General features: G+C 40.1%; 2 protein-coding genes across 6 annotated transcripts in view; both read left to right on the top strand.

Annotated features, from left to right (window-relative positions):
- The first annotated feature begins 3,380 nt into the window (after nt 1-3,380).
- On the top strand, nt 3,381-9,392 carry Start1 (Steroidogenic acute regulatory protein-like). Of its 4 annotated transcripts, XM_076388570.1 has the most exons (13): nt 3,381-3,533; nt 5,467-5,748; nt 5,859-5,939; nt 6,049-6,126; nt 6,212-6,265; nt 6,339-6,471; nt 6,541-6,764; nt 6,840-6,995; nt 7,074-7,178; nt 7,250-7,425; nt 7,508-7,602; nt 7,918-8,046; nt 8,114-9,392. In XM_076388570.1, the coding sequence occupies exons 2-12, from the start codon at nt 5,506-5,508 to the stop codon at nt 8,004-8,006; spliced, it is 1,434 nt and encodes a 477-aa protein (XP_076244685.1). In that variant the 5' UTR covers nt 3,381-3,533; nt 5,467-5,505; the 3' UTR covers nt 8,007-8,046; nt 8,114-9,392. The 4 variants fall into 4 exon arrangements, with proteins under 4 accessions (XP_076244685.1, XP_076244684.1, XP_076244683.1 ...); XM_076388569.1 differs by having other exon boundaries at nt 7,918-9,392; XM_076388568.1 differs by lacking the exons at nt 7,918-8,046; nt 8,114-9,392 and having other exon boundaries at nt 6,840-6,992; nt 7,508-7,844.
- Nucleotides 9,393-10,381: 989 nt separating this feature from the next.
- Nucleotides 10,382-26,109, top strand: part of Dgk (diacyl glycerol kinase 1) — a 68,009-nt gene continuing 52,281 nt past the window's right edge. The window contains exon 1 of one of the 2 annotated variants that reach the window (XM_076388944.1): nt 10,382-10,510. The gene's annotated coding sequence lies outside the window, so the exon portion shown is untranslated. The remainder of the gene's footprint in view (nt 10,511-26,109) is intronic. The other variant, XM_076388943.1, reaches the window with a different exon arrangement.

Below are 26,109 nucleotides of genomic sequence, written 5' to 3'. Positions count from 1 at the left end.
TGCCAAGTAATCATTGAGAAGGGATTGGGAATATTTAGAGTCTACCGCGTAAGACAACCATGAAATGGACAATCGGTGGTGCGAGTCCTTCCACCTTGAAGACGGGTACTAGGAGAAGGCGACTGGCACCTCACAGCACAATCAGTTGCCTGATTGAACTGTGGGGTTTCCACCTGCAAGTGTGTCATACCACACACCATTCGGTGTCCACATCGTCTCTCGCTAGTACAAACCCCCAAGGGAAGAAGAACAAGCTCCATCGACTGCCAATTCCACAGCTGGTAGTTGCTTCTACTAAGAGAAGCAGATGACCTCCTCACAGAAGGTGAGGAGCTAATGATCGAGCAAAAATGGCTAAGTAGTGATTACTCGGCAGTGTTACAATTATTTTACAATAGAATCTTACAAGTAGAGTCTTAAAAATATTCTAAGCGATTGCGACTTATATACTAGAAGCGGTGCATCCCTCGGCGGATGCGACGTCTTCATTCACACGAACAATAAAGAGTAAAGACAGAACTTTACGAACCAACGGTGCTGAATCCCTCGGCGGATGAGCTGTCTTGCGTAGTCTTAAGGATACGATCTTAAGTTAAAATCTTAAAGTCTATGGTTCGAACTAGTAAACCAAAGACATGGATGGAAATTAAATTCCATCCATATCTTTAGCTTGGACCTTAAACTAGAGAAGGGCCAAGTAATCATTGAGAAAAGATTGGAAATAGTTAAAGTCTACCGCGAAAGGCAACCATGAAATAGACAATCGGTGGTGCGAGTCCTTCCACCTTGAAGGCGGGTACTAGGAGAAGGCGACTGGCACCTCACAGCACAATCAGTTGCCTGATTGAACTGTGGGGTTTCCACCTGCAAGTGTGTCATACCACACACCATTCGGTGTCCACATCGTCTCTCGCTAGTACAAACCCCCAAGGGAAGAAGAGCAAGCTCCATCGACCGCCGATTCCACAGTTGGACATTTGCTTCTACTAAGAGAAGCAGATGACCTCCTCACAGAAGGTGAGGAGGAAGTAGACGAGCAAAGAGAGCTAAGAAGTGACAACTTGGCAGTGTTACAATGACTTTACAATGGAAACTTAGAAGTAGGATCTTAAAAATATTCTAAGCGATTGCGACTTATATACTAGATGCGTTGAATCCCTCGGCGGATGCGACGTCTTCGTTCTTCAATCTTCAAGTTAATATGAATGATTGGGGGAACCTCCCCGAAAATACCCCAACGATGGCACGAGGAGGTTGCTGTGCAGTAGATCAAAGAAATCACAGATATAGAAATCACAGAAATGAAAAAGGATTGGCAGAACAATCCAAACCCTGAATCAAGAGAGAACATTTTTCAAAAGAGAACAGAACTAAACAAGGTTGGTATTTCTGTTCAGAAATATTAATTGTAATTACCTGCTTTTAATATCTTCCTTCGATGTTTACCTAAAACCTGTAAAGTGAGAAATTAGAATCAGCTATGGAGTTTGAGGAGCTTTCTACAAAATATAGAGGATCGACAGAACGATCCACAACCTTCGAAAAGTTTGAGAAATTCCGTAGTAACATATTACAGCAAAAGAAAACAAAAATGTGTTTGATCAATTGCCTGTTTCAAAACTTTCATTCAATGGTTACATAAACTCTGTAAAACTAAAAATTTAAAATGTTAATGCCATCCCTCGGGGGATACGATATCAAATCAAAGACAATAATAGAAAACAAATGTAAAAATGAAAAATATTTACCAGATTGATCTTCTTTTGATATCTTGAGTTGATTAATAAAGAGCACAAAAAAGCACAAAAAAGCACAAAAAAGCTCAAAAAAGCGCACATGGGCGCACATGGGCGCAAAAGGGCGCAAAAAGGCGCAAAAAGGCGCAAAAAGGCGCAAAAAGTGGAATAAGGTGGCATAATAGGGCATAAGGGGGCATAAGGGGGCATAAGGGGGCAAATAGCACAAAAGCGCGTAAAAGAGCGCAAACTAGCTCAAAATAGGGGCAACAGAAGGAAAAATTCAAATTTGTGCAAAAACTCACCGGTCAGCCAAGATGACCACTGGTCATCGGCCAGCTACCCACTGGTCAGTGGTGTCCAGGGGTCCAGGGAGGTCCAGGGAGGTCCGCGGTCCAGGGCCCCGGGGCCCTCCAGGATCCCGAGGAGGTCCGTTCCCGCCGGAGGACCCGCGGAGACTGAGACACTCGTGCTCCTGCAGGGGTATTTATACTGTCTCGAGGAAGGTGAAAAACCAATCAGAGAAGTTCTTCGGTTGATTAAAATTTCGAGACTGATCTAACGAACAATATTTTGCGAAAAATTGGTATTTTCCGTAAAATAATCATCTCAGCAACAATTTTTGGTGCACATATTGTTAATAACAATCACACACAGTGTGTGCTTGTGTAAATTATTGATATTTGAAATTGTTAGTTACAGAACGTGGTTATTATTAATTTTTCGTACATTATTCTTCGTTCGATTAATCTGATAATTCTTGAAAATTTTTAAACATTTCTTTAATTAGCAATTAGAAAAGTTAACAATTTACATCAATCAGTGCTTGCGATTGTTATTAACAATATGTATAATAGTAATTGTTGTTGCAGCGATTATTTAATGAGAAATATTAACTTCTCGAAAATATCTTTCGTTCGATTGGTTTCGAATAGTTCGATTAATCTCAATTTAGTAATCGATTCCCGTTCTTTTGGTTACTTGCTCCGGAGGTTCCAGCGGACGCGGATCGCCTTGGCGATTCTGTGGAGGAACTTCATGGATTATCCTGGTCTACCTTTGGCTACGTTGAACCACTCTGGCTAGTGAACAGCTTGACCGTCGGTTAAAAGTCTTTGGCTTACTAATTTAAGTTTTAGACTTTGATTAATAGAATTTTTGTGAAGGAAGATCGATGGGACTTTAATTTCATCTGGCTTCTAATGGATTCCCGTGGTCCGTGTATCTACCCCTGAAGTTTTTAATCATTTTTCTTCGCCACTTTTACTGATTCATATTCATCGCTAGAGTTTATGGTTTACATATTTGTGGGTACTTGTTACGTATTTCTCGGACATGCTAACTAATCCGAAGTATATCTTGATTAATATAGCATATTTTCTACGATTTTGTATACTCGTCTGTGGTGAGATACGAAAATCCATCAAATATTTGGTCTGTCCTGTATACTCGCCTCTCGTCTGTGTTCATAACCACAAAGATGCGTACTACCTTATCGGTAATTAATGGTTTTATCATTTTTTGTCAAGAAAGTGACACAGAGATGGCGCTGTAACCAATCCAGTGCGTGGCGCCGCCACTCTATAAAATTGTCATGCAACTCGTGTAGATAAATTGCTACGTTTGCTTGTGTTTATCCTTGCTACAAAGGAGCTCGTGACATACTGTGGTGCTTATTGAAATTATCAAATTTCCCCGAAAATTGTGTTGAACGGAACAATGCGCGCGTGTAATGTGCTAATGATCAACACTTCACCAACACTATCGGATTTATGAGGATTTCACAAGACTTAAACGGTAAACAAAGGCCATTAATTCGCACGGCATTTTTTTACAGTAAAGCACCATAGCTTCCATTCTTGTCAATTACTGACGCATAGGTGGACTCACACGCTGCAAAAGCTCTATCAGATCAAATTGATGCGATTGACGTGAAAAAATAGTAGAGAGTCTTCTAGTCTGACGCTGCGAAGTTAATTTTAAGGTTAGAACGCGTCGATCGTGTCAAGTAACGAGCTGAATAAGCGAGAGAGATCTTTCGTTATCGATGCACTCATTATCAATGACTTTTCCCTACTAATAGGATAAGATGGGTACACAAGACTTTGATCAGTTTGAACAATTAAGTCCATACATTAGATTTTGTTTCTATGTGGGGTAGGATGATAGTATTAGTAAGGCCATCGACCGTATCAGCTGTTGCTTTTGGTACGGTTTCGTGGTCTCGAATTTTAGTATTTCCTTTATGGGAAAGAAATGTGACTATCATATGCGTATAGGTGTTCTGCATTAATATTTAACAGGTAGAAATAATATGCAAGTACTAGAATCGTTTAAAGCACAAGCGGAGGTTACTGTTTGCGTAACTAATCGCTACTAAAATCATTAAACAGGGCCCCTGAATTGTAATCAAATTAATGAAAAAGAATTTTTAGTACACATTTTTTATTACTTAAAAGTGGCATATTTGTTAATATGTTTAGTTTATTTTTTTAAAATATTACTTGTCTGCATATACAAGTTGACAATTACTATAATAAATTATTAAACCATCTTTTTGTATGTTATTAATCCTGACTAGCGAATAACGAGTTACGTCATGTATTTATGATAAGAAATGAAAAATGTAGATTCGTTCAAATGCTTTTTATCTTCCGTCGATATCGAACGTTTATTTTTTTCTTCACTTATCGAAACGTCAAGTTATAAATAAAAGGCTGTCTTGATACTTCGTAATTTCTGTTCCTTAGTGGGATGTGTCATCGCAGATTTGATCTACTTGGAGTTTAATACATTTGTTCTTTGTGATATTCGACATTGTGCTTTCTTTATGCTTGTATCGTAAAATAAATTCAAATAGTAAATTTCAAATATTGTATGAAATATTGTGTCGAACTAGAAATTGTAATAGAAAAGTAAATCATAAGAGTTCCCGCCAAAATTGTTGATTTTGTAGCTGTATAGTGATAACCTCTCTAACTATTTTCTAAAAGTATTTTGAATAATAAAGTTGCATTACCAGAGATATCCCAACGTACATATTTCATTAAAGATTGCAATTTAACCAGAAATTATATTAAAAATAGGTATAATGGGAGGCCTTGGCGGAGTGTTTGTTAATGACGTTAGAAGAAAATCGATAATTATAAATATAATTCTCAACAGCAGAATTTCTAATATTGTTTTCTCTAACGAGTAATTACCTAAAAAAAAACCGGTTCAAAAGTATAGATTTTTGACAGTATAAAGTATTGTAAACTATCTTATCACGTGGCGATATTTTCAGAATATAAACAGCATTTCTAGACACAATAAAGAATGGGCGATAGAACGTGTGGGGTCGCGATGAAACTGATATACAGCTTAAAACTTTCAGTCTTCAAATTGCATAGGCAGAGGATTCTTCTTCTTCTAACTGTACAAACCATATACAATGATTGTAGAAGTATCATTCAATAATTCAGCGAGTAACTTTTTCCGCGAACATTAAATATAAAAATTGTTTTAATTCTTAACTTGCTAGAACCACGATCAAACGTATTATGAGCTTTTTTCGTTAGTTAAACATCGTTAACAAGACGTCACATGCAAAAGAATCTTACGTGAATTTCGAAAAGATTTCCGATAAAATGTCATACGTTCGGTACGTGCATCTAGGTGCGAGAAACTGTCTTAGTATGCGTGGAATAATACGTAGCACTGTTAACCCATGTTCAATTGTTGTTTTCAGGCCGTCGTCGTCGTGGATATCAAAGGCACCACTGGTAGAATGGCAGAGGACGAGAGGCAAATTAGAGCGGCGGCGGAGACGTTGCTGAGCGGATCCATAAACTCCCAGAGGAGCTCGTACACTCAGCAAAGCATAACACGAACCCCGGATATCATTCTGAGCGAGGATCTTATCGCGGGTGCAATGCAAAACGGGAGGATGTCGAACGTCAGGCGTTTCTTTTGCCTCTTCGTCACCTTCGACCTTCTGCTCACGTTTCTCATGTGGCTCATTTGCACGATGGTAACGATAAAGTGATAGAAATAAAGAAAAAAGAAAGAATAGTACCTTCCACGAATAAACAAACTATTTGTTTTAATTCAATCTTGTACTAACGTGAGATTTTCTCGCAGATCGCCGGCGAGAGCTTGGAATCCGCTTTCATGAATCAAGTAGTCCATTATCACATAAAGACTTCTCTCTTTGACATCGTGGTGAGTATTTTGTTACCATTAAGCAAAAGATGTCGAGGATGACATATAGTTAGACATAATTTGTCATCGTTCATCGGGGACAGAGATTTTACGGATTTCATCTTCTCAGATGGCGGCGATTTGCAGGTTTACGGTATTGTTGCTCTTTTACGCGCTGCTCCGGTTGAATCATTGGATCATCGTGGCTGTAAGTAGAATAATTATATTTTAAGTCTCTTGCTTGGAATATATGGCGTTTTGTAATAAAGATTTGTTGTATGTATTTGTTACAGTTAACGACTGCTACGATGTGTGCCTTCCTAATTGCCAAAGTGTTTCTTTTCGACGTAAGTTGGAGATTTATCGATCACTTATTGAACATCGATGATGGAATTGTTAGATTTTTCTTTCTGCTTTCAGTGGTCAACGTGCAATCAACCAGTATTTCAAGTTCTTCTCATTCTTACGTCTTTTGTACTGCCCTGGGTTGAAGCATGGTTCTTTGATATTCGCGTGTTTCCACAGGAAACACAAGCAAGAAATTGGTTTCGACGTATGATATTTCCTATTTATTCATGAATACATACACTTATCATGGATTTAAGTACTAATTCATTTTCAGATTTTGCTGAAAACGAAAGGGAACCGCTTCTTCGAGGCGTTACTTCAGAGTCTCGACAGTACACTAGTATTGAACCCCCTGGCACGTTCTTCACACCAATGGATTCACCAGATCATTCTGATCGTGAAGATGAGAGTGCGAGAAAACCAGGGGGTTCCAAAGGTTTTCCAAAGTCAAATGAAGCGCTAGGGTCTAAACCTTTAGCGAAACTCACGACAGAAATGGTAAGTATTCTTACTTATTACGAGTTTCGAGAAAATATCACTGTATTAATGAAATGATTTATTTTTAATTTATAGGTAGAAGATTATAAAAGAAGGGCGGCTGTGTTAATTCAATATTGCCACAATTTATTACAGTCTGAAGATTGGCAGATTGAAAATATAATGTCAAATGGTGACATTATTTTTTATATGGACCGTCCTAAACCAGAAGGGAAGATTTTAAAGATAGTAGTAGGTTTTGCTAAAATATGGAATATTTTATAGTGACTTTTCGTTATTGTAGTATGATAATTTAATAAATTTTTGTAGGGTACCATTAACGCTCCTCCTAGTATACTCGTAGATCAATTGTTTGATGAAATTGAATCGTTACCTTCGTGGAACAAACTTGTCACAGAATCGAAGAAACTACAAGTAATATATTTTGTATTTACGTGTGTTCTATTCATTAGGGTTTAGATTAATTGGTAAATATTTGTGTTCAGTATATCGATGAAAACACGGATATTGTTTATCAAGCGACGAGTCCCCAAGGTGGAGGAATTATTGGCGCTCGAGATTTTGTTATTCTAAGACATCGTATTCAATATGGTAATTATTATATTAACAGTGGTACATCAGTGCCTTTCTCATCGTTACCGAGTCGTAGTAACGTTGTTAGGTGAGTTTAAGGAATAATATTTTTATTTAAATTTAATTTCTTGATTCTTATGTTGTGTATAATATTTAATTTTTTATTAAAGGGCTGAAAATGGTGTAAGCTGTTGGGCCGCGGAGAAGTTACCCAACGAGCATAGCAGGTGTCGATTCACCTGGATTATCAACACAAATTTAAAAGGTTGGATACCTCAAAAGATTGTAGATAAATCAATGTATACCGCATTGGTAGATTTCATGTCTTACGTAAGGAAATATGCAGACGATATTCAAAGAGCATCCATTTAATGCAAGATTCCCCTTCGATAATCGATCGAAGAACCAAGGTCTTTCACTGAGCATCCTCTATAGTTGTGTGATTAGAGAAATTTCAATTTTTGTGTTGAATAATATTTCTGATGTAATGAGAAAAATGCAAACCATGATAAACATAGTGTCTCTGCGATGTTTTCCGTGCATTATGTATTAGTGCAAATTAATCGAGTGACAAATATAGGTGAAGTCTGTGAATGTGTTTCGCTGGAGAGTCAACAGACTGAGAAATCGAAGATGGAAGACTTTTTCTACACGCTTTATATTTCGTAAGCAAGGGTCCTTAAGGTTAAAAGGCACGTGCTATTATAAAGTATGTAAAAATTATTTACGTTTTAATTTCGATAAAGTTGTGTATTAAATTAATACGAACTTTTTAGATTTCTAATGGAGGTGAGGTACTAATTGATGGACGAGAACCATCTTTTGTAATCACCTTGAAATAGAACACATTCTATCCTTTCTTTTTTATTATTCGTTCATATGACACAGTTAGTTTTATTAGAATAAAACACAATATATTTTTTCATAACAGTCCGTCTAAAGTATCAACAGTACTCGTGACAATTAGATGGTTTCTTCATCGATGTAACTTTGCCGCATGTACGTCTATTTACACTATCATTCTCTTCCTAAAGTAAAAAATATTTAACTTCAAATTGAGTATTTTTGAGTATTCAAAGAACTTCCATTAAATTTCAGTATAAACATACACAAGTATATATCAATGCATAAGAGCGTCACATGTGTTCATGTTGTGTGTACACGTTCAATCGTGAATCAGATACCAATGCAACTGACCCTGTTTTCAGTATAGTTTTCATTATAAAAGTATCACATTCTCTTGAATAAAGAATGCAGATGTGCTATGAATTTTGTAAAATAATAAAAGAAATAGAATCATCGCAATCTAAAGTAGATAGTTACACAAAAATAACTGAAAGGAAGTTTTATATTATCAAAATGAGAGAAATAAAATTACAGTATACACGTATATTACTAGGAACCATATAAGTCGGTAATAATACTTTTTTATCTTTTATCAATATGTCGAGGTTAATTAAATTTGTTAAAATATGTATTGAAATCGTTATTGTGTTAAACATTTCTTTCGCGTTGCTGATAATTGCGTAGATAATGCTCTTTTATTGCTCGTAAAGTTTATTTTGCCCACCGAATGATGCATGGGTTGTGAAAGAATGCATTTGATATGATAAGAGCTAAGAAAGAGAAGAAAACAATGAACCGCTCACATTTGAACTTTCATGCAATTACATTAATTTCTTGCATTTTTTATGATTGCATTTAATCTATTGTTACCTGAAATTGAACGATAAAATATCTACAATTCCTTTTTTACTTTTAAATTAATCTCTTCACTATTGAATTGAAGAAAATAGTAATTTTATTCCTATGCATAGTCATGCATGATTTGCTAGTCATGTTTTAATTCTTTGAACGTCAATTAGAGTGGAACTACTCGTATACTCGATCTTCGAGATTGAAAGGAACAAGAATAATTTACAACGATCAAATTAGCGATGTATTTATCGTGAATTCATTCTGATATGTCTAATTTTATAAAGCTGGCCTAAAAAATGACAATGCTTGTACGAATTGATGTTACTTACATAAGTATAATAAAATAGAGGAACTGTATTTTCCTAACGAATTTTGTATTTCAATTTGCCAATTATACATAGTTTCCTGTTAATAGTCTTACTAAGATGTAATCGCAACGAGAATTTGTGGCTACATTTACTATGCAACATAGACGTTAACATGGACAACATGACAAATTGCTACATGTTAATTCGCTGCGCCATTCCTTTGCGCACGAATCTCACGAAATCCGTGCATCTCATATCAGGCAAATGTGTCGTCACATATCTGCACTGCAGACCATGGTATATCGACTAAATCTCTATAATTATCCTTAAAATTTAATTCCAAAATAGTTCTTCATTTGTCAATAATTCGATCACAGATATGTGACGACGTTGTGGTTTGCGCACCCAAAACGCGCATACATACTTTGTAACAGTTCTTTCGATTCTTCATCGATAAATTATTTTATGATCCACAAATAATTCAAGTATTACCAGAGTTCTAATCATTTACTTTAATTTTACATTACGAAAGAGAGTAAATTTCTGCCTCTAATTAGATCATAAAAATAGTCTAACATTTTTAAAACATTCAAGTCATTCTAATTCGCTGTTACTTCGCAGCACTGATGAAGAATGAAGAGCTTAAACAAGATTTTAATTTCGTTTGATATATAGGCATGTGGCTGCGTGGGGAAAGAAAAGGTTAATATATTTATCTCTACTTTCTAAGAGTTACATTCAAAATTCCGTACTTATAATAAAAATAATTTTATATAAGTTTCTTAAATGGTATATTTTAGGGTTAAAGGATTTCCCAAAGTGCGCGCGCACTAAAGTAGAGGTACCTCGGCGGGAGAACAGGTGGCGCTGGCGCAGTAACCACGAGCGAAATCGCGACAGCCATTCAGTCAGTCTCGCGCCGCGCGCGTGTGCGTATCTTCTCTCGTGTTCGGTTCTTCACCCAGATCTATATCGTGTTTCGTGTTTAACGTTCGCGATTCGTTTCCAAGGCGTTTGTCAACGACCATCGTGCCCAAACACTACTTCATCTCCGATCGTGCTAGCTTGTGACTACCTTTTGCATCCCAGTGGAGCGACGCCGGTCCAGAACGATGTCAGAGAGCTAGAGACGCTAGGAAGCGTCTGCGACGGGATGACGCAGAAATGGTAAGTGACAAACAATTTCTTTCACACTTTTCTGAAAAAACCAAGGGTTTTAACGTATCAGCAAAGTGTTACACAGTGTCACCCTTTTTTAATACGCATTAAAACTTAAGAAATGTCCCTTAGTACCCCGGTTTCTTAAGTCTCCCTTCAAAGAGTTTATTCAGTTATCTGAACCGGCGAAAGCATGATTTTTTTCATCTGTGAGTTTCAACTAAATACACTGTAGGAATTCTTGTATGACATGCAGCAAAGAATGATATACAAAGTATAAAAAAGTGCAATCGTGGAAGATCGATCGAGAGGGTGTATCCAATCGATAGGACGTGAGATTCGAATCGTAGAGTTTTTCGATGTCGAGCAGTTTAGTTAATGTTGTGACATTAACTTTGAGTTAACGTTGTTTCGATAAATCGGCACTCCTGTTTCCTCCCATTTCTTCATCGCGGCTCGAGGCGTATCGGGGTCACACGTTCGACGTCTGTCCCTTATCCTTTGGGCACGATCCTTGTGACCTTCGACCTTCTCCAGGCCATGCATATTACGTGTGTCTCTCTCTGTGTGAAAGCACGTAATCGTACGTAGCGGACGACTTGCGGCACGATGCCCTCGTTTTCCTGGAAGAGACAGGACACTGCGGTTTCGAATGCATTATCGTCGGAAAAGCGGCGTCGCCTCTTCGTGCGCGCACTTCCGTCCCGTGGTAACTTTGTTTCAAACTACTTCCTGCCGCCTTTTCCTCTCTCGGAATTTTTAACGGCTAAGAAACTTTTCTTTCGTTCTCGCGAAGATTCTAGTAGCTTTAATTGGGTACTTGTTAATAATCGTGGGGCAATTAGGGAAACGTGTGTCACTGTGAACTGTTCCACTTAAATTATATAGGTTAAGTATGAGAATCCCTAGGGTTAAGTAGTTTTTAGGGTGTTTTAAGCTTTAGCGTTTTTTTTATGAAATGCTAAAAAAGAGTAATTGTATGGAATTTTGTGTGGACAAAATTGAATTAAGCTAGTATTCTTTTTATTGGAAAAATGATCTTTGACCTGTAGTGATTCAGATATGAATTTGAGAGTTTATAGAAACTGTAGATGTAGCGTTGAAATATATGTCGTGTTTGTCGACCAACATCAGCGTTTTTTACTTTACATCGGTGCTTTATAGTTTTTCCCCCATTCAGTTCGGTTAGAAGTAAATGAACTGCATTGCATGGGGTTTTTGTTGACCGTCGCGGGGCAGACACGTTGACCTTTGGCAAAGGCACGGACAGTTTTCTAGCTGTGACGCGGACCATTCCCCCAAGGTGAATCGATTTCGCGCGCTCCATCGAAATTTAAATTTAAACACCGAAGAACGCGTCGCAACGAACCTCCTCGTTTAGCTAGCGCAACCGGAAGCGCGGAGCACTCGTTTCGAAAAGCATTCGCTTTTTAGTAACGTCAGCGACTGTTTCAAGCGATTTGAAACAATTATTCTTCGAGTATCCTCTTTGCTGAAGAAGCGAAATAAAAAATAAATTCGTGTTACTACAATATTCTAAACTTGCATTATTTTTTATTTGAAGATTTTCTCAGTTTTTTTTTCAATTTTTCATTTTGAACATTTCTTATCAGTAAAACTGCGATACTAGTTACGTCCACTATACCCAAAAAGTGAATTCTAGTGTCTCAAAATTACCGAGAGTCGAGGCAAAGTTTTTTAATCGCTTAAAACTCTCGTCAGTGAACAGTGGAATTTCCAATAAGGAACTTGTTCGAAAGGGGATACTTTGAAGGCAGTTTAGATTCTTTGGACGTGAGATATTCTGGCCGTGAACCGAATGTTTATGCAATTTAGCGTTTAATCGAGACTGATGTCGCGAATCTCGCGTGTGTCGAGCTCGACTCAAGCGGCGCCCTTGGGGTTCTCTTCCTCGGCAAGAGACTATCAATCCAGCGTTGGCTTTATTTCAAAAGCAACGTTTGCCTCTTGCTGGTAAATAGGAGTAGCTAATCGGTTTCCTTGCGTCTTAATTCTACGTTTCATGGCTCGTGAACTCTGAGATATTATAAGTATTAATTATTTATTTTAAATTCCGAAGAGGGTTTGAAATGCAAAGTAGGATCATAAAATACAGCTATGGTAAATATCACTCTACTAAAATAAGAATTAAATTTGCATTGAATCGATCCTACAGTGCTTTTGTCATCGTTACTATACATTCAATCTGGAATAATATATTGTCTGGATTACAACTTTTATCAAACTCCTGTTATCAATTATTACACATGAAATACTTAGAATTTAATAACAGTCGCTATATCAACACGACTGTATCGATACCGAATCAACGATTCTCGATGAAAACTCGTTCCCTTCTTTGTTACGAAATATTGCATTATTTCGCGAACAAATCTGTACATATTTCATTGTCCACGATAGCGTTTCGACAAGTCAGGAATAAATTCTGGAGTGGCGAGTAATACAGAGAATAAATGGCCTCTACTCCGCGTGGATCGATATTTTTTCAGCCGAAATTAATCCACCAGAACGACCGCGAAGAAATCGCACAAAAAACCTGGCCACTGTGCGAACGATCCGTATCTACTCTTCCAATAAAATTACCTCTCCGTTCTACCCGCAAGGTGGAGGTCATGATATAAAAAAAAGGAGCAGGTTTTTCCTTAACTAAAATTACGTTCCCTCTCGTCGAAGGAAAAAAAGAGAGACTCGCGAAATAACCCGATACGTTTCAACAGGTTGTTGATTCGCTCGCCCATTTTTCTTCCCCTAAATCATCGGAGACGAATACGCAGCACCCCCTCCCTAGCCCCGTATGACGATATTGTTTCTATTCTGGAGTTGCTGCGGTCATATTATCCGAGCTACCGGGAACAGGAATAAATGGACCGCTGGAAAGGAGCGGGATACAACTTCGCCTCTAATTTTAGCCCATTTTACGACTCTTTTGCGATAAAACGAAATTCATGTGAAACGAAGTTGACGACTGCTCGGCCAGTGCATTGCGTTCGTACATACGGCCGTTTGTTTGCAGTAAATTATCTTGCTTCTCTGACAGACGTGTTAAAGCCCACCTCGCCTTCCATTCGCGCGCTTTTTCTAACTGCCTCGGCTGTACATAACGTCTAGCTTGGCCGATAAGGTTTTGGGGTGAAAGTTTGCTTTAATCTATTGATATTAGGAGCGTTCTTGAATTAGGGGGATACATGTTTCTATTTGCAGACTAGATTATGAGAAGTTTTTTTTGGAAGCATGACAAGCTGTGTTGACAAGCTTTCTATTGTGATATCGTACTACTTTCTTTTTTCTTGTTTAGAATATTATATATAGTAATTGAGGTACTTGAGTTCTTTTTTTAGCGTGTTATTTAGTCATTAGTAGTATTATTAAATGGTAGAATTTTAGAGTACATTTGTATTAAAAGAAAGATGTTGTAAGTATTCAAACGGCTGTGCTTTTTTCGATTGGCAAAGGTTTGATTGTTTAATTTTGGAACGGCCTGCGACGATGCCGAACTTCTCTGAAGTATGTTTAATGATTTCAGAAACTTTATTGTAGGATTTGCATCGATCCTTTCGTAATCCTCTATGTGATTGTCTTGTTGAAGCGCAATAAAGTTCTTATTTAACGAATCATGATTAATCAGAAGCCCGACAACTGTACGACTTCAGGTCGGAAGATCAAAGGCTCGAGGGGGCACGTAAAAAACCGACAAAACTCCCATAAAAGTTTTATGCACTTTTCCGACGTTACTAATCCTTTGAGCCTTATGTTACGCCTTTACGTTCAAAGTAACCTTTAAATAATATATCTTCGAACTTGTTTGCACCATATTCTTTTAGACTCCCCATGAATCTCTTCAACATCCATAAACATCTAACTTTTGTTACTCGTCAGTTGTATTTGTGACTCAGATTTGAAGAATTAATATTTTTATTCCATTGTACTCTTGTTATTACACTCGACATACCCAAGCCAGAAATGGTAAAAAGTCGAGGTTCAGTTAATCTCAGTTCTATTGCAGTATTCAGTTCCTATTTCTCGTAAAATCCCCATTTTCGAGTTATCACTCTTCCTCAAATCAATACACTCAGCCAAAACGATACGAGAACGTTTAAGCGTTTCATACGCTCGCTGCATGTCGTTCCAGACGTAAAATTTTTATTGCGGCAATTCATAAACTTTGAACATTGAAAATCTTGAGCCAGTTATTCCTTCAGCGGTGGTTACCGAACCCTCCAGAATATGGAGGGCAGTGGAAAATATCCTGTCGGGCTCGTAAAGAACTTTTTTACCGTTCCCCTCGATCCCTCTGCTCCCCCTCCGCTCTCTTGGCAACATTTTTTTTTTTTCTTCCGGCATCCCTCGGCATCATCCCCTCGCCAAGGTCAACCAGCCGAGGCTGCACGTAACCATAGCGACGCGCAGGTTCGCCTCACGACGTCCCTTTTCCCATTTTCGTCCCTTTTCCGCGTGTTAATCGTAGCCTGGCGCGTTCCGCGGACCAGGAACTGGCCACCGACACGGAAATCATGCATAATTTCTTCCAGGCCCTCGAGATCCTCATTGTGAAATGGCCGCGCAACTCTGCTGATTAATGTCTTGCCTCCCGCCTCTTGTTGTTTACCTCACGGAATGATGTTTGTGTTAATTTCGCGGCAAGCCCTAGCCTTGTTACGAGACGCTTTCCATTGGCGAGATAGGTTGCTGTACAATGGAGAGTGCTTGTGCTTCGAAATTTGCTGGATGGTTTACAATAAATTGAGATAATAATAGTTGAGAAATGAGTACAATTGTCTTTATTACACAGTAGGCATCGTAGTTCTTTGATATGGATTCACGAGCTTGTAGGGAGTGATTTTTTGGTTCTTCTATTTGAATATGGAGACTTGCGTATTTTAATTCTACATTATAGTAGTGTATGAGTTTCAATTGAGTTAGGAGTCCATATTGGAATTCTGGCGTAATAGGTCGAGATTTTGTTGGAGAAAAAGCTAGAGTTCGATTAGGTTTCAATAGGTTTGGATTACACTGTCTCGCGAGATAGCGAGTAGTGGAACATTGGAACTGAGGTGTAACAATTCTATTGGAATATAGAAATGAACTTACAACGAGGGAGCATTGGTATTTTTATTCTACAGTGAATATGCATGACAGTGAATCAATATAGCCTGCAAAAGGTAGTAGCGAGAAGGGTGTATAATATGGGGTTGGTAATGAGGGTCTAGTGAGGTGTTGGCAACAGAATTTGATAGCTAATAGAGTATAGTTTTTATCGCGGAACCAGCAGCGCAGCACCACAAACTTCTCGCCCCACGCTTTTAGAGTTCGCGCACCGATGCCAAGAGTTTCGTAACCAAGACTGTCGTGCAAATCTGACCGTGTGCCATTGACATCGAGAATGCCAACCGACCACCTGTGGGAAGGCAGGTTCAAGCCAAACCACTGTCGTCGCCACTTGTGTCGCGCTAACTTCGGAATTGCTTCGTGTAAGAGGTGTGTCAATGAGCTGCCTTACTGTCCCTTAATCCTGTCATAGACAGTGAACTCACTCGCTTTTATTACTACTGTTGCCAACTCACGGTAATACCTTTGAATAGTAAATTTGCGTTTTGAAGATCGACAAGAATACGATTTTCAGTGGAATAAGTTCGTGCATGGTCAGACAAGAATATCTCTTTTGTAATTCTCTTACATTCAATTGCAGTTCTTGAGAATTTATTGAACCAGTTTTTCTCTAAAGTGATTTAGAATGAGCTTGAGTAGTGAATACTAATTTGGCAAGAGATACTAATTTTTTATTCGAAGTGGAGGTGGATCAAAGGATTAGCTTAAGGTGACTGGAAGACACTTAGTAAACTATAATCTGGTTTTACTTACATCTTTACTTACGCTTTATTAAATAGATGATCGAATTACAAAGGGGTAGAGTTTTCTTTTAAGTAGTACAAATACGCAATTAGTCAGACAAGTAGTATAAACTCGTCAGGCTGTACCTGAAGTCTCCCGTGGCTTATTCAACATTTCCTTAGATTCAGATTACTTTTCTTATTTATATCAATAAAGTCTCAACACGTTCTCAAGTATACGTGTACAGGAACGGTCGAAGTTTGATCTATCCCAGTACAGAAACGCTTCGAACACGTGTCGTTCGGAGCACATGTCTCGCACGAGATTGTTCGGTTGCCAAAAATTTCGGGATCGTACGGGATTTCTATCGCGAGCCAAATCATGTCGAATTCAATCTCCTGCCTCTTTTATTCATAGAATGGGTCGAACAATTTCCATCGAATATTCTCTGTAAATCCAGCAGCGATTCAATCTTAAACATTACGTGTAAATCAAAATCCGTAGCGAACACTTTAGATCGACTTCCTAATATCCTTAATGGCATCCTCGAAAAGCCCTCAAATCTTTATTTTTCGTCTTCTCGAGAATGTTGAAAAATAGTTGCGAGATCATAAACGTGATCCACTGGAGCTGTCCGTGCTCGAAACTCGTCAGAGAATGTTATCATAACTCTGGCGCAGTCGAACAGCTTCTCAAGCGTGTGCCAAAATCGGTCCCACAGCGTGCGCTTCCGTTACTCATTCCTCCCGAAAGTTTATCTCGTAATATCTCTAAACCGATCGAAGTTCAATTGCCTCGACGTGCACAGTATCTTCCTTGTTGCAACTTCAATTGCCTCGTTGTCGAGATACGAAAGCTAATTTAACCTGAAGAATACTAAGAGAAAGATTCACCGCCCACGACAAAAATGTTAAATTTGAGCTATTTTTTATTTCTAAAAAGTTCTCAAAAAATTATGTAGATATCATCGTATACGATGAGTGACAATTATTGACCGATGAATGAATTACTGTATCTCTGCTTATATTTTTACATATGGCCAGATGTAGCACCATTAAACTGAGAATGTTTGTTGTTTCAATGAAATTGAATATTTTAAGGTGAGAGTTGCTCTGTGCTTTTAAGTTTGATGTTGAAAGATCTGCACTGGAACAGTTTTCAAAACAGATGAAAAATTAACGGAGGCAAATGTCCCATCCAGAAATGTTCTTGCACCCCCTATGATCGATCGTGACGATGGATGTTCTGGTAGGCGAATTTAACTCGTGGCCACGCCGATACCACGACAATCAATCACCCCGATCAATCCACGGGACACGGTCCACAGTCGGCTCACGAAATATCGTGCCTCGGCACAATAAGGATTGATTTACGCAAATGGCCCAGTCCTGATCACACCACGGTCGAATATCGTTCAGCATCTTTCGAATAGGTCGATCCTATCACGCTTCTTGATTGTACTCGTACGATCACGTTCGCGTGGAGGCAGGATCGAATTGTTGGTACACAGTGATTGAACACTAGCAAAAATAGCGTGCAGGTGAACGATGTGGACGTTTAAATTGTGAGTCACACACAGGGTAAATTTATCGCGGTGTATTTTATTGATTCGATGCTGACCGATTGCGCGCTGTCAGATAGACATATTCAATTTCTATAGACTGAGGACACTCGATGTTAATGGATTCGGCAATCGATAACAGAGGTGGTCAGAGTGTAACATGCTTGGAATTTAATTGGGCTAATTTGTGGTTCTCGGAACAATTTGTTTTACTATTAGCTTATGAGTTATTATCGAGACGCGTTTGGGTACACGATAAGGCGAGACTTCAATTAATTCAGATTAATACGAAGACCGTATAAATATCGTTTACAATCTTCTGAATTTTTCAGAAGCTTCAGATCTCTTCTGCATTGCATGAAGCGAGCAGCACGAGCTGCACGTTTTATTTCCCTCCTAATCCTTCAATCTTCTAAGAGTACACGTTTCACAGAGGCTGATTCAATCGCGAATATTTTTATCCCGAGACGATTTCCCTGTCCCCGCGATCAAACACGATATGGGTCAACGTAGCGCGGCGGCAAACAGTAATCAACGATTAAAATATCAAGGGAACAGGGAAGAAGCAGGAAGGGGCTAAGCTTACACGTCGATACCAATAACAGTAAGCTCGACGATCCCCTTCCATCACCGTAACACGTTTCATCCCACCGAACGACCGATATCTCGTGACTCGTCAGCATAACACACTTCCTCGAGATCCATCCTCGCGAGGACCCACTCGTATCCATGTCTCGGGGATCTATCTTGTCCCTCCCCTCTGACGTCGATGCACAACCTTCGATCGAGATTTCTGCGTCCCTCGACGATGAGAAATTGCTCGCTTCGAGCTCTCGCGTGAATAGAATAAACACGAATTTAGCCTAGTCGAAGGAGAGGCTGAAACCTGAACGTTTCGCTCGGTTCACGCTGGGTGGGGCCGAGCCTCCTCGCGTTCAGGGCATCTGTTTAAAGCCGAAGAGGCTTGCAGTCGACGTTGAAGCGTCGCCGACGTAAAGTGCAGGTCTGAGTGGCCACTTAAAATCTTACGGTGACGGGACCTCTGTGCCGCCTTCGTGGATCGAATAAAATTATCTCCTCGAGCGTTCGCGGTGGCGGAACATTTTCTCAAAGAGATCGCCGCTGGATGGGAAAACGATCATGGATGGGCATAGTTTTGGTCGTCCAAGGCTACTGGCCCTCGCCATGGTCCCCCAGGGGCCGAGGCGTGGCTCTCATGGGGAATTTTCCCTAGTAGTTATCCTTAATACGGGAACTAGCGAGGCTATCCGAGCTGGATTATTAATCTGAGAAAATGCAAAGTGTTTAATTGGGTAAAAAAGTTGCTCGTAATCTTGTGAGAGTGAAACACCTCGTTAAGGAAGAATTTAATAGGTAATTTAATAAGGGTGGCTTTTATCGATAAAATATAATTAGATAGTTTTCCTCTTGTATTTGTTCTTCGTGTACGTATCAATTACAAGAGGGAGATTGAGGAATAATAAAATCTGCGGTACATCTGTATTATTTATCGTTTCAATCTCTCAGACCGCAATCCGATTTTCCCAGGAAAATTGAAAAACAGGCGACATCAAGTCGAGGTCAAGAGTGCTCTCAGGTTAATAGTTATTGGAAGCTCGGATGACCTGCGTAATCTCATCGACGCGCTAATCGTAAACTGTTTAATCGTCCCCCTTCGCGCCACTAGAAAATGTTAATCCTTGTATACGATCCACCTCGATTATGCTAATCGCGCGATAGCTCCCCAGGAATCTCCTTCGTGCTTCTTAAAATCGCTGCTCAGTTAAGATATAAATTCGTTTAACTTAAAGAGCGCATAACAATCCCCTGCTTTACCTTTAACTGACATTTAAATTAACTAGGAAATATATTAAATTTGTAATATAATTTTGAAAAAATTCTCAAACGCTCGAACTTTTTAGTAACCCAACTTTTCCAAAATCTCGTTATTCAGTTTCATATCAGGACTCCAATATCTGTACCAGAAACCAAGCAGTCACGTGCTATAACGATTATTTTAATTACCATCATTTCTAACTGTCTCACGCTGTCAACTGTAAATTATTGTCAAATCGTGAAGATATTATCACGCGGGCAACTTTGGATTAACATACGCGAAGTTGTCGTTGAATCCTCGATTTCCAGGAGTACGACGCCAAATGACGGGTCGCACGCCACGATTACGTCGACCGTAATTAATTACCGTGCAATAATTAACGCGTGCCGCTGGTCGTTCCCTGTTGAAGCTTATCGATACTTGTCCCATGCTCGTGGTCGACAATAAAGATAAGGTCTCGTTGTTTAGAGCGACATTTATGGAAAACTTCCGACGAGTAATGAACCCCGCGTTGTGGCCGAACTTCCCGCGAAAGTTTAATGGAATTTGTGGCTGGAAAATTTATCGAGTCACTCGGCCAACCAGGATCTTGAAAATTTCATCCTCGCTTCCCTGTTCTGCGCAGTCAGATCCTCGTTATTGCCCGTAGGAATTTTCCCGAGGTCATTTGTTTCTCTTAGTTATTAGGACTTTATTATTCAAACAGCTTGGAACACTGTTCTCTCATTTCTTAGGGCGAATTGAGCAACCTGAGAATAGTACTTATAATGAAATTACGGTCGAATTACAGTGATCAAATGTAGGTTTTCCATCGTTTCCCTCAGTATTTCTTTAGAAAATTCCAGAGTCTGCAAATATTGCATCGTTCAGAAAATCCATGTGGCATACCAGGCGCTCGAGCAATTTAATTCAAATATTTTAAAAATATTCAATATTTCAATTACTTCTATATTTACTCTCACACGATTGGTGAAGGATTTTCTGTTCGTCTCGTCCTTTCAAGAAGACGTGTCCCACTCGATAATCTCTATCCCTCTATTCTACAACTCCACAAGTTACAAGGATCTTCCAACTCCGAACTTCCTTTCTCAAAATTTTCATCGACGCGTGTTTCCCCGATAAACCCAAAGAAACTTCCACGAGAATCCTCGAAGATGAGCCTTCGTAGTCAAGAGAAATAATCAACGGTTGAACGAGTCTTCTCGACGAGAAATCGCGGATCTTCTATAGCAGCGACACGTTAATTCCCGTCAGAGATTCAGGGCAATCGAGGCGTGACGATAGAACCCGATCAAGCAGCGCCTGGCGTCTAGTAGATACCTGTTCCGAGCGTATTGTTACCAAGGAACAGGTTTATTTTTACACAAAAAATTGATGTATTAAGTTAGATAGCACTCGTAAGCGGTAAAGACTCAAAGGTCAGAGTTCGTACGTTTCTCTATCTATCCATTTACAATTTCAGTTCCACGTAAACTCTGTTCTTCCCTCAGGTAGAAGTAATGAAGAAGCTTAGGGAAAGAGGGTACAGAATAACTAATATCGAATATATTGCTGTTTGATAACCTGGAGTCCTCCATAATCTAGAGTAAGGAAATGAAAGTTATGCAAATTCCTTGGGCCTTTGAACTCCCAGAGCCTCTAGGGTCCTCACAAAAGTCGCAAGGGTTCTGTGTCCTCTTCAGGACTCTCCTCTAGAGATCCTCTACAGTCTTCCCAGCTCATGATGCCAGATGCCAAACAGCCCCAATAATTATCCAAGAAAACATTCTCGAACTCAGAAATAGCAGGAGATGACGTCCTAATAAATAAGTCAAATCACTCTCTCGATCTTTACCACCAGTGTACGACCTAACGCAATCGTTCCACGATAGTCTGTGTCGCTTTAACGAGCTCCCAGCGTCAAGTAACGAAACTTCCGTGGGGATTTAGTCGGAGGATGTAACTCGGCCATCCTCCCACTAATAACGCGGCTCCGATGTCACATTTGATATCGCTTGACGTCGAGCTCGATCGCTTCGGGACTCGGTGTCAATCCTCGGACATGTTATACCGTGACCTAGGGAAGATTACGCAAGCGAACGATATTAGGGGGAAATACTGCCACCAGGTCTGGCCACGCTGGAGCACTCTATGTGCTCCGTGGGACAGCGAGTTTGTTCGTCAAAATAATAGAGTCTCTTCGGTAGTTTTCGGGTTACGGGTATCGGAGGACGAGCCTGTATCGGCGTAATGACCGAAGGTTGTCAAGGAAGGTCCAATTTGCTTTCAATTAATGGGATATTCTTGCTGATGTAATGGTGGGACTTAGGGCTTGTTAGAAACTTGTTGGTATCACGCTTGAGATTGCCTTACGCAGAGTTTGATTGCTTCGAAAGTTAGCGTCGGATCGGGGCTGATATACTTTCTGATGGGTGTCGCGCGAGATTAGACAGGATGCAAGAGATGTGCAAACTTTCGGTACCCTTTGCAGACTGTATTTAAATTGGTGGCTGTGTGAATGGACGATACGATTTTTGATGAATTATTCTCAAATGTTACTTCACTATGCTTTTTTTTGTGGAGAAGAATTTAGACTTTCCACTTTACATGAAATGCAGATGAATACAACTTTTACGCTTTTCACTGTTCATCCTACGTGAAAAGTCTAAATTCGCCTTTAGATAAAGTGGTTTTTCGGCGACTGAAATCAGCTCACAGACTATCACTTGCTTTTTACTTCCTTGGAGCGAAAGCTGCACATTTTGTTGGCATTATATATAACTCGATTTTCTTCTCCGAGTCTTAACAATAAATGTACAGAGGCCAGCTGCACAAAGTCTCTCAGTAAATCGGTCACGACGACCCGGAAGGCAGGAGTTTGAAGCGTGTCCGGGTTCATTTACGAGCTCACGCTTTTCAAATTTTACCCCCGCGGCCATGTCGCTAATTCGCCTCGGTCGTTAAGCGTCCGGAATTATAAGTCTACTCCAGGCCGTTCCTTGGCATTTTCATTCCTTTTTTTAGCTCCGCCTACTGGAGCACCACTTAGGCGCGACCGTTGGTTCATAACTCGGCTGGTCTTCATCCGGGATTTCAGTTGGACCTTTAAACTACCCTTGCCAACTAGTCCTGTTATATGTACATCTATGTGTGTACATGGGTATATAGAGTGACTCTGAAAGAAGGGGTCCCAATTTGGCAGGCTATTCTAGGAATAAAGAAAAGATGAAGAAAGATTATGTATAGGGTAATTGACAAAAGGAGCTAGAAATTTTAAGGAGTGATTCTCCATGTCGAAATAGGAGAAAAATTAAGAGGGTTGAAATTGCGTTTGAGGCTGTGTTTTAGATTTTGAAATGTCAAAAATTGGTGTCAATGTGTCTGATTTGGGATTTATTCTACTGTTAGTATGTAGTATCTAGGTCAGACACAGCGAAGCCAGTAGAATAAGCCCTGAGTCAAGCACAGAAAAATCAGTAGAATAAGCTCCGAGTTAAACAGATCAGAATCAGTAGAATAAGTTCCAAGTCAGACACCACGCAATTAGTAGAATAAGCTCTGAGTCAGACGCATTTCACGTTTTCTATTTTAGGTGTTTTCCGAACAGTTAATAACTTCAAAACGAAGCCTCAAATTCAATTTCGTCTGTCTTCATTTTCATCCGATTTTATCATGCAGAATATCATGCACCAATTAAAATTTCTGCCGCCTGTCGTCGAATATCCTGTTTCGACGTAGATTATTCTATGCATCTTCCTCCGCTAATTCAGTACGCTACCAAAGCGGAACTACCTATTTCCGTGTCACTCAGTATACAAGCGCTTCTTTAAATTTGCATGCCGTATTCATGCATTTCTGGCAATGGCTGCGGCGGTCACCGCATTATTCTGGTGCGGCAGGGATTTGTGAGTCGAATTCATGAAGTATATCGGGCTTAATAGGAGCGATAAATACTCGTCGCGTGATAGCCACGTATATCACGACTTCTGACGGTGTGATGTGACGCCAGATACTCGAAGGGACACGTTTGATACCCGCCTAGAGGTTTCGCGCAATCGATCTACTCGTTCAGAGGACAGGATTTTGGCCAGTGTCAAGCAGACTTCTCTATGTAGTCTAGGGCTCGTAAAAGTTGCATCAAAGCCAGCCCTCTCCGATTTTTCGTAGCTAGTCTATGGTTTTACTGCTGAATCCCCTATCGCGACCTGTTATCTATTGCTTCTTTATGGAACGTCAGCTTGCAGTTTCCTTTGTGAAGAGGGAAAGGAGATGGGGCAGTGGTATGGTGAGGGAATAATAAAGGTGGCGGGGATTGAGAGCAGAAGTGGTAAAAACAGTGATTTAGCTAGTCGAGCAGGGTGAAGGTAAGGATTATTTAATTCTGTTTGAGCTGTAATTATAAGTGATTCAATAAGCTTTCTAATGGCCTTATGTATTAAGCAAAAGTGGTACAGTTATTTTAGCTCGAGGGTGAGAATATTTGTGAAAGTGAAAATAAAATGTTGAAAATGATTACGAGTTTCTGCTGAGAAAATAGTGTCTACGATAAAGTTATTCGTAGTCAGTAATGCGCCTAACAAGATTGATCCACAAAATGGAATTCTCGTTCCGAAGGGTGCATTCAGACATCGAGTCCAGAGAGCGGAAAAATACGATTGGAATTGTCGAGGAACCGGTGTGTTACAGTTCATGGAGAAAGCGTGTCACTTTCCTAGGAACTTTTCCAACAGCACCCCTCTGCTGAAACAGGAAAACGATTACACTGCATATTTCGCTCGATGAAACTGCGAAGTTTCCAGGATCACTAATATTTATACACTGAATTAACGAAATAATAAGTGAAGAGAGGAGTTCATCCAGAACTTCACTTGCTTCCCTTTCTCTTATTTAGATAATCTCTCTACATGTTTCGTAGACTTCCCTCGAGGCGTGTCACCTAATTCCTCCACAAATATTACACTTCTCAAATTTCTGAAGCTGATCAATGTTGGCAATTTTTCTCCCGATTGAAGTAGAAAATGAGTTCCCTAAATCAGACTTCTAGATGAAGGCAGAGTCTCTCTTACTCCGTTTTTGGGCCAGCCAGAGCCCGTCTACGTTTCGTGCCAAGTGCTTTCCCTCTCGTGGCTACTTTTCCAGGGTTATTTGTCACGTACACCGTCAGAGCGCTTTATTTTCATTGGCCAGGGCGAGTTCCTATTGAGGACGGAGCGAGGAGCGCCGCTAGTCCTATTAAGAATCGAAAGGCGTTCGGCTCTCCCGACGCGTGAACCACCCTTCACTCCTGGAATTCCCTCGAAGCTTATTAAACGTATTACACTCTCCACTTTATTGCCTCGTAGCGCGTCGTTTCGAGGCGCGCTTTTCAACCGTGCCTCTCTGCCATTCGAAACGGTCTTGCCTCCCAAATATTGACTCTGCTTAATCCACTGATGAAAGAAGCTTTCCACGCTTCTTCGAATTAAAAGTTCGCTGCAGAATATCTGCTGACCGAAAAACGCGAGCTCCAACAGCATAGGGAACTTCGGTTGTTAATATTTTTGTAGTACAATATTTGTCGGGGTCTAATTAGCAGCTATACCTCACGACGCAGTCCCTACTTGCAGCTTTCGCAAAAGAACCCTCGCTTCGCCGAGAAGCTTTCCACCTACCCTTAGATTCATATTTTATATTCAACGTCCATCTACATCTCCGCCCTAGCGTTGCTATTTTTCCAGCGTCTCGTAGGCGCGTGAATATTTAAACGCTGCCGTTTAAGCTTGCCCATTTGTACGAGGATGAGGCTCAAACGGAATGGCTGTTCTTGCTGAAATACCGTAATCCTTCCTGGGCCTGATTAATATTTAATCGGGAAGCAACGACTGCTGCAACGCGAATGGATGATTAATCGCGTGGCGGAACAATGCGCCGTGGTGAAATTCATTGAAAGGACGACAAAGGGACTGTAGGAACAGTTGTAATTACCAGGGAAGATCGTAACGGGTTGGATTCCTTCGACGTGGGGGATGTTCGCGAGTCTTGGCTATATTAGAGCATTTCTTCTTGAGCTGGAGCTGTCGTTCCTTCTTTCCTCGCTGCTTCGACTCGCGAGGCTTTTGTCGCGCGGCACAATGAGCCGCACAATGCGACGTCGAGGAGCCTGCCGTCCGAAATGAGCCGACAACTTCGACGAAACAATAATATTCCACGGAAACTTGGACTTGGTTTCTATTGAAACGCGTCGCCAAGTCGATGGCTGTTGTCGATACGCGACGAGGATGGTCGGCGAGTTGGTTTGGTCTATTGTGGTCCTGACGCGAGGTATGAATGATATTTTTGGATTGGAAGTTGAGTGGTTGGTCGTTAATATTAGTTAGACTTTGAATAAGCTACCAAGGGATA

This window comes from Calliopsis andreniformis, chromosome 12, assembly GCF_051401765.1.
Source record: "Calliopsis andreniformis isolate RMS-2024a chromosome 12, iyCalAndr_principal, whole genome shotgun sequence".
Taxonomy (NCBI): domain Eukaryota; kingdom Metazoa; phylum Arthropoda; class Insecta; order Hymenoptera; family Andrenidae; genus Calliopsis; species Calliopsis andreniformis.
This window is presented reverse-complemented; position numbering and strand designations above follow the sequence as displayed.

Excerpts from the sequence above, each read along its gene's own strand:
- Start1 (XM_076388567.1), top strand. The coding sequence starts at position 5,506 with ATGGCAGAGGACGAGAGGCAAATTAGAGCGGCGGCGGAGACGTTGCTG. Across the intron at positions 6,765-6,839 it reads CGAAACTCACGACAGAAATG|GTAGAAGATTATAAAAGAAG; the intron begins GTAAGTATTCTT and ends TTTAATTTATAG. Across the intron at positions 7,179-7,249 it reads CAGAATCGAAGAAACTACAA|TATATCGATGAAAACACGGA; the intron begins GTAATATATTTT and ends ATTTGTGTTCAG.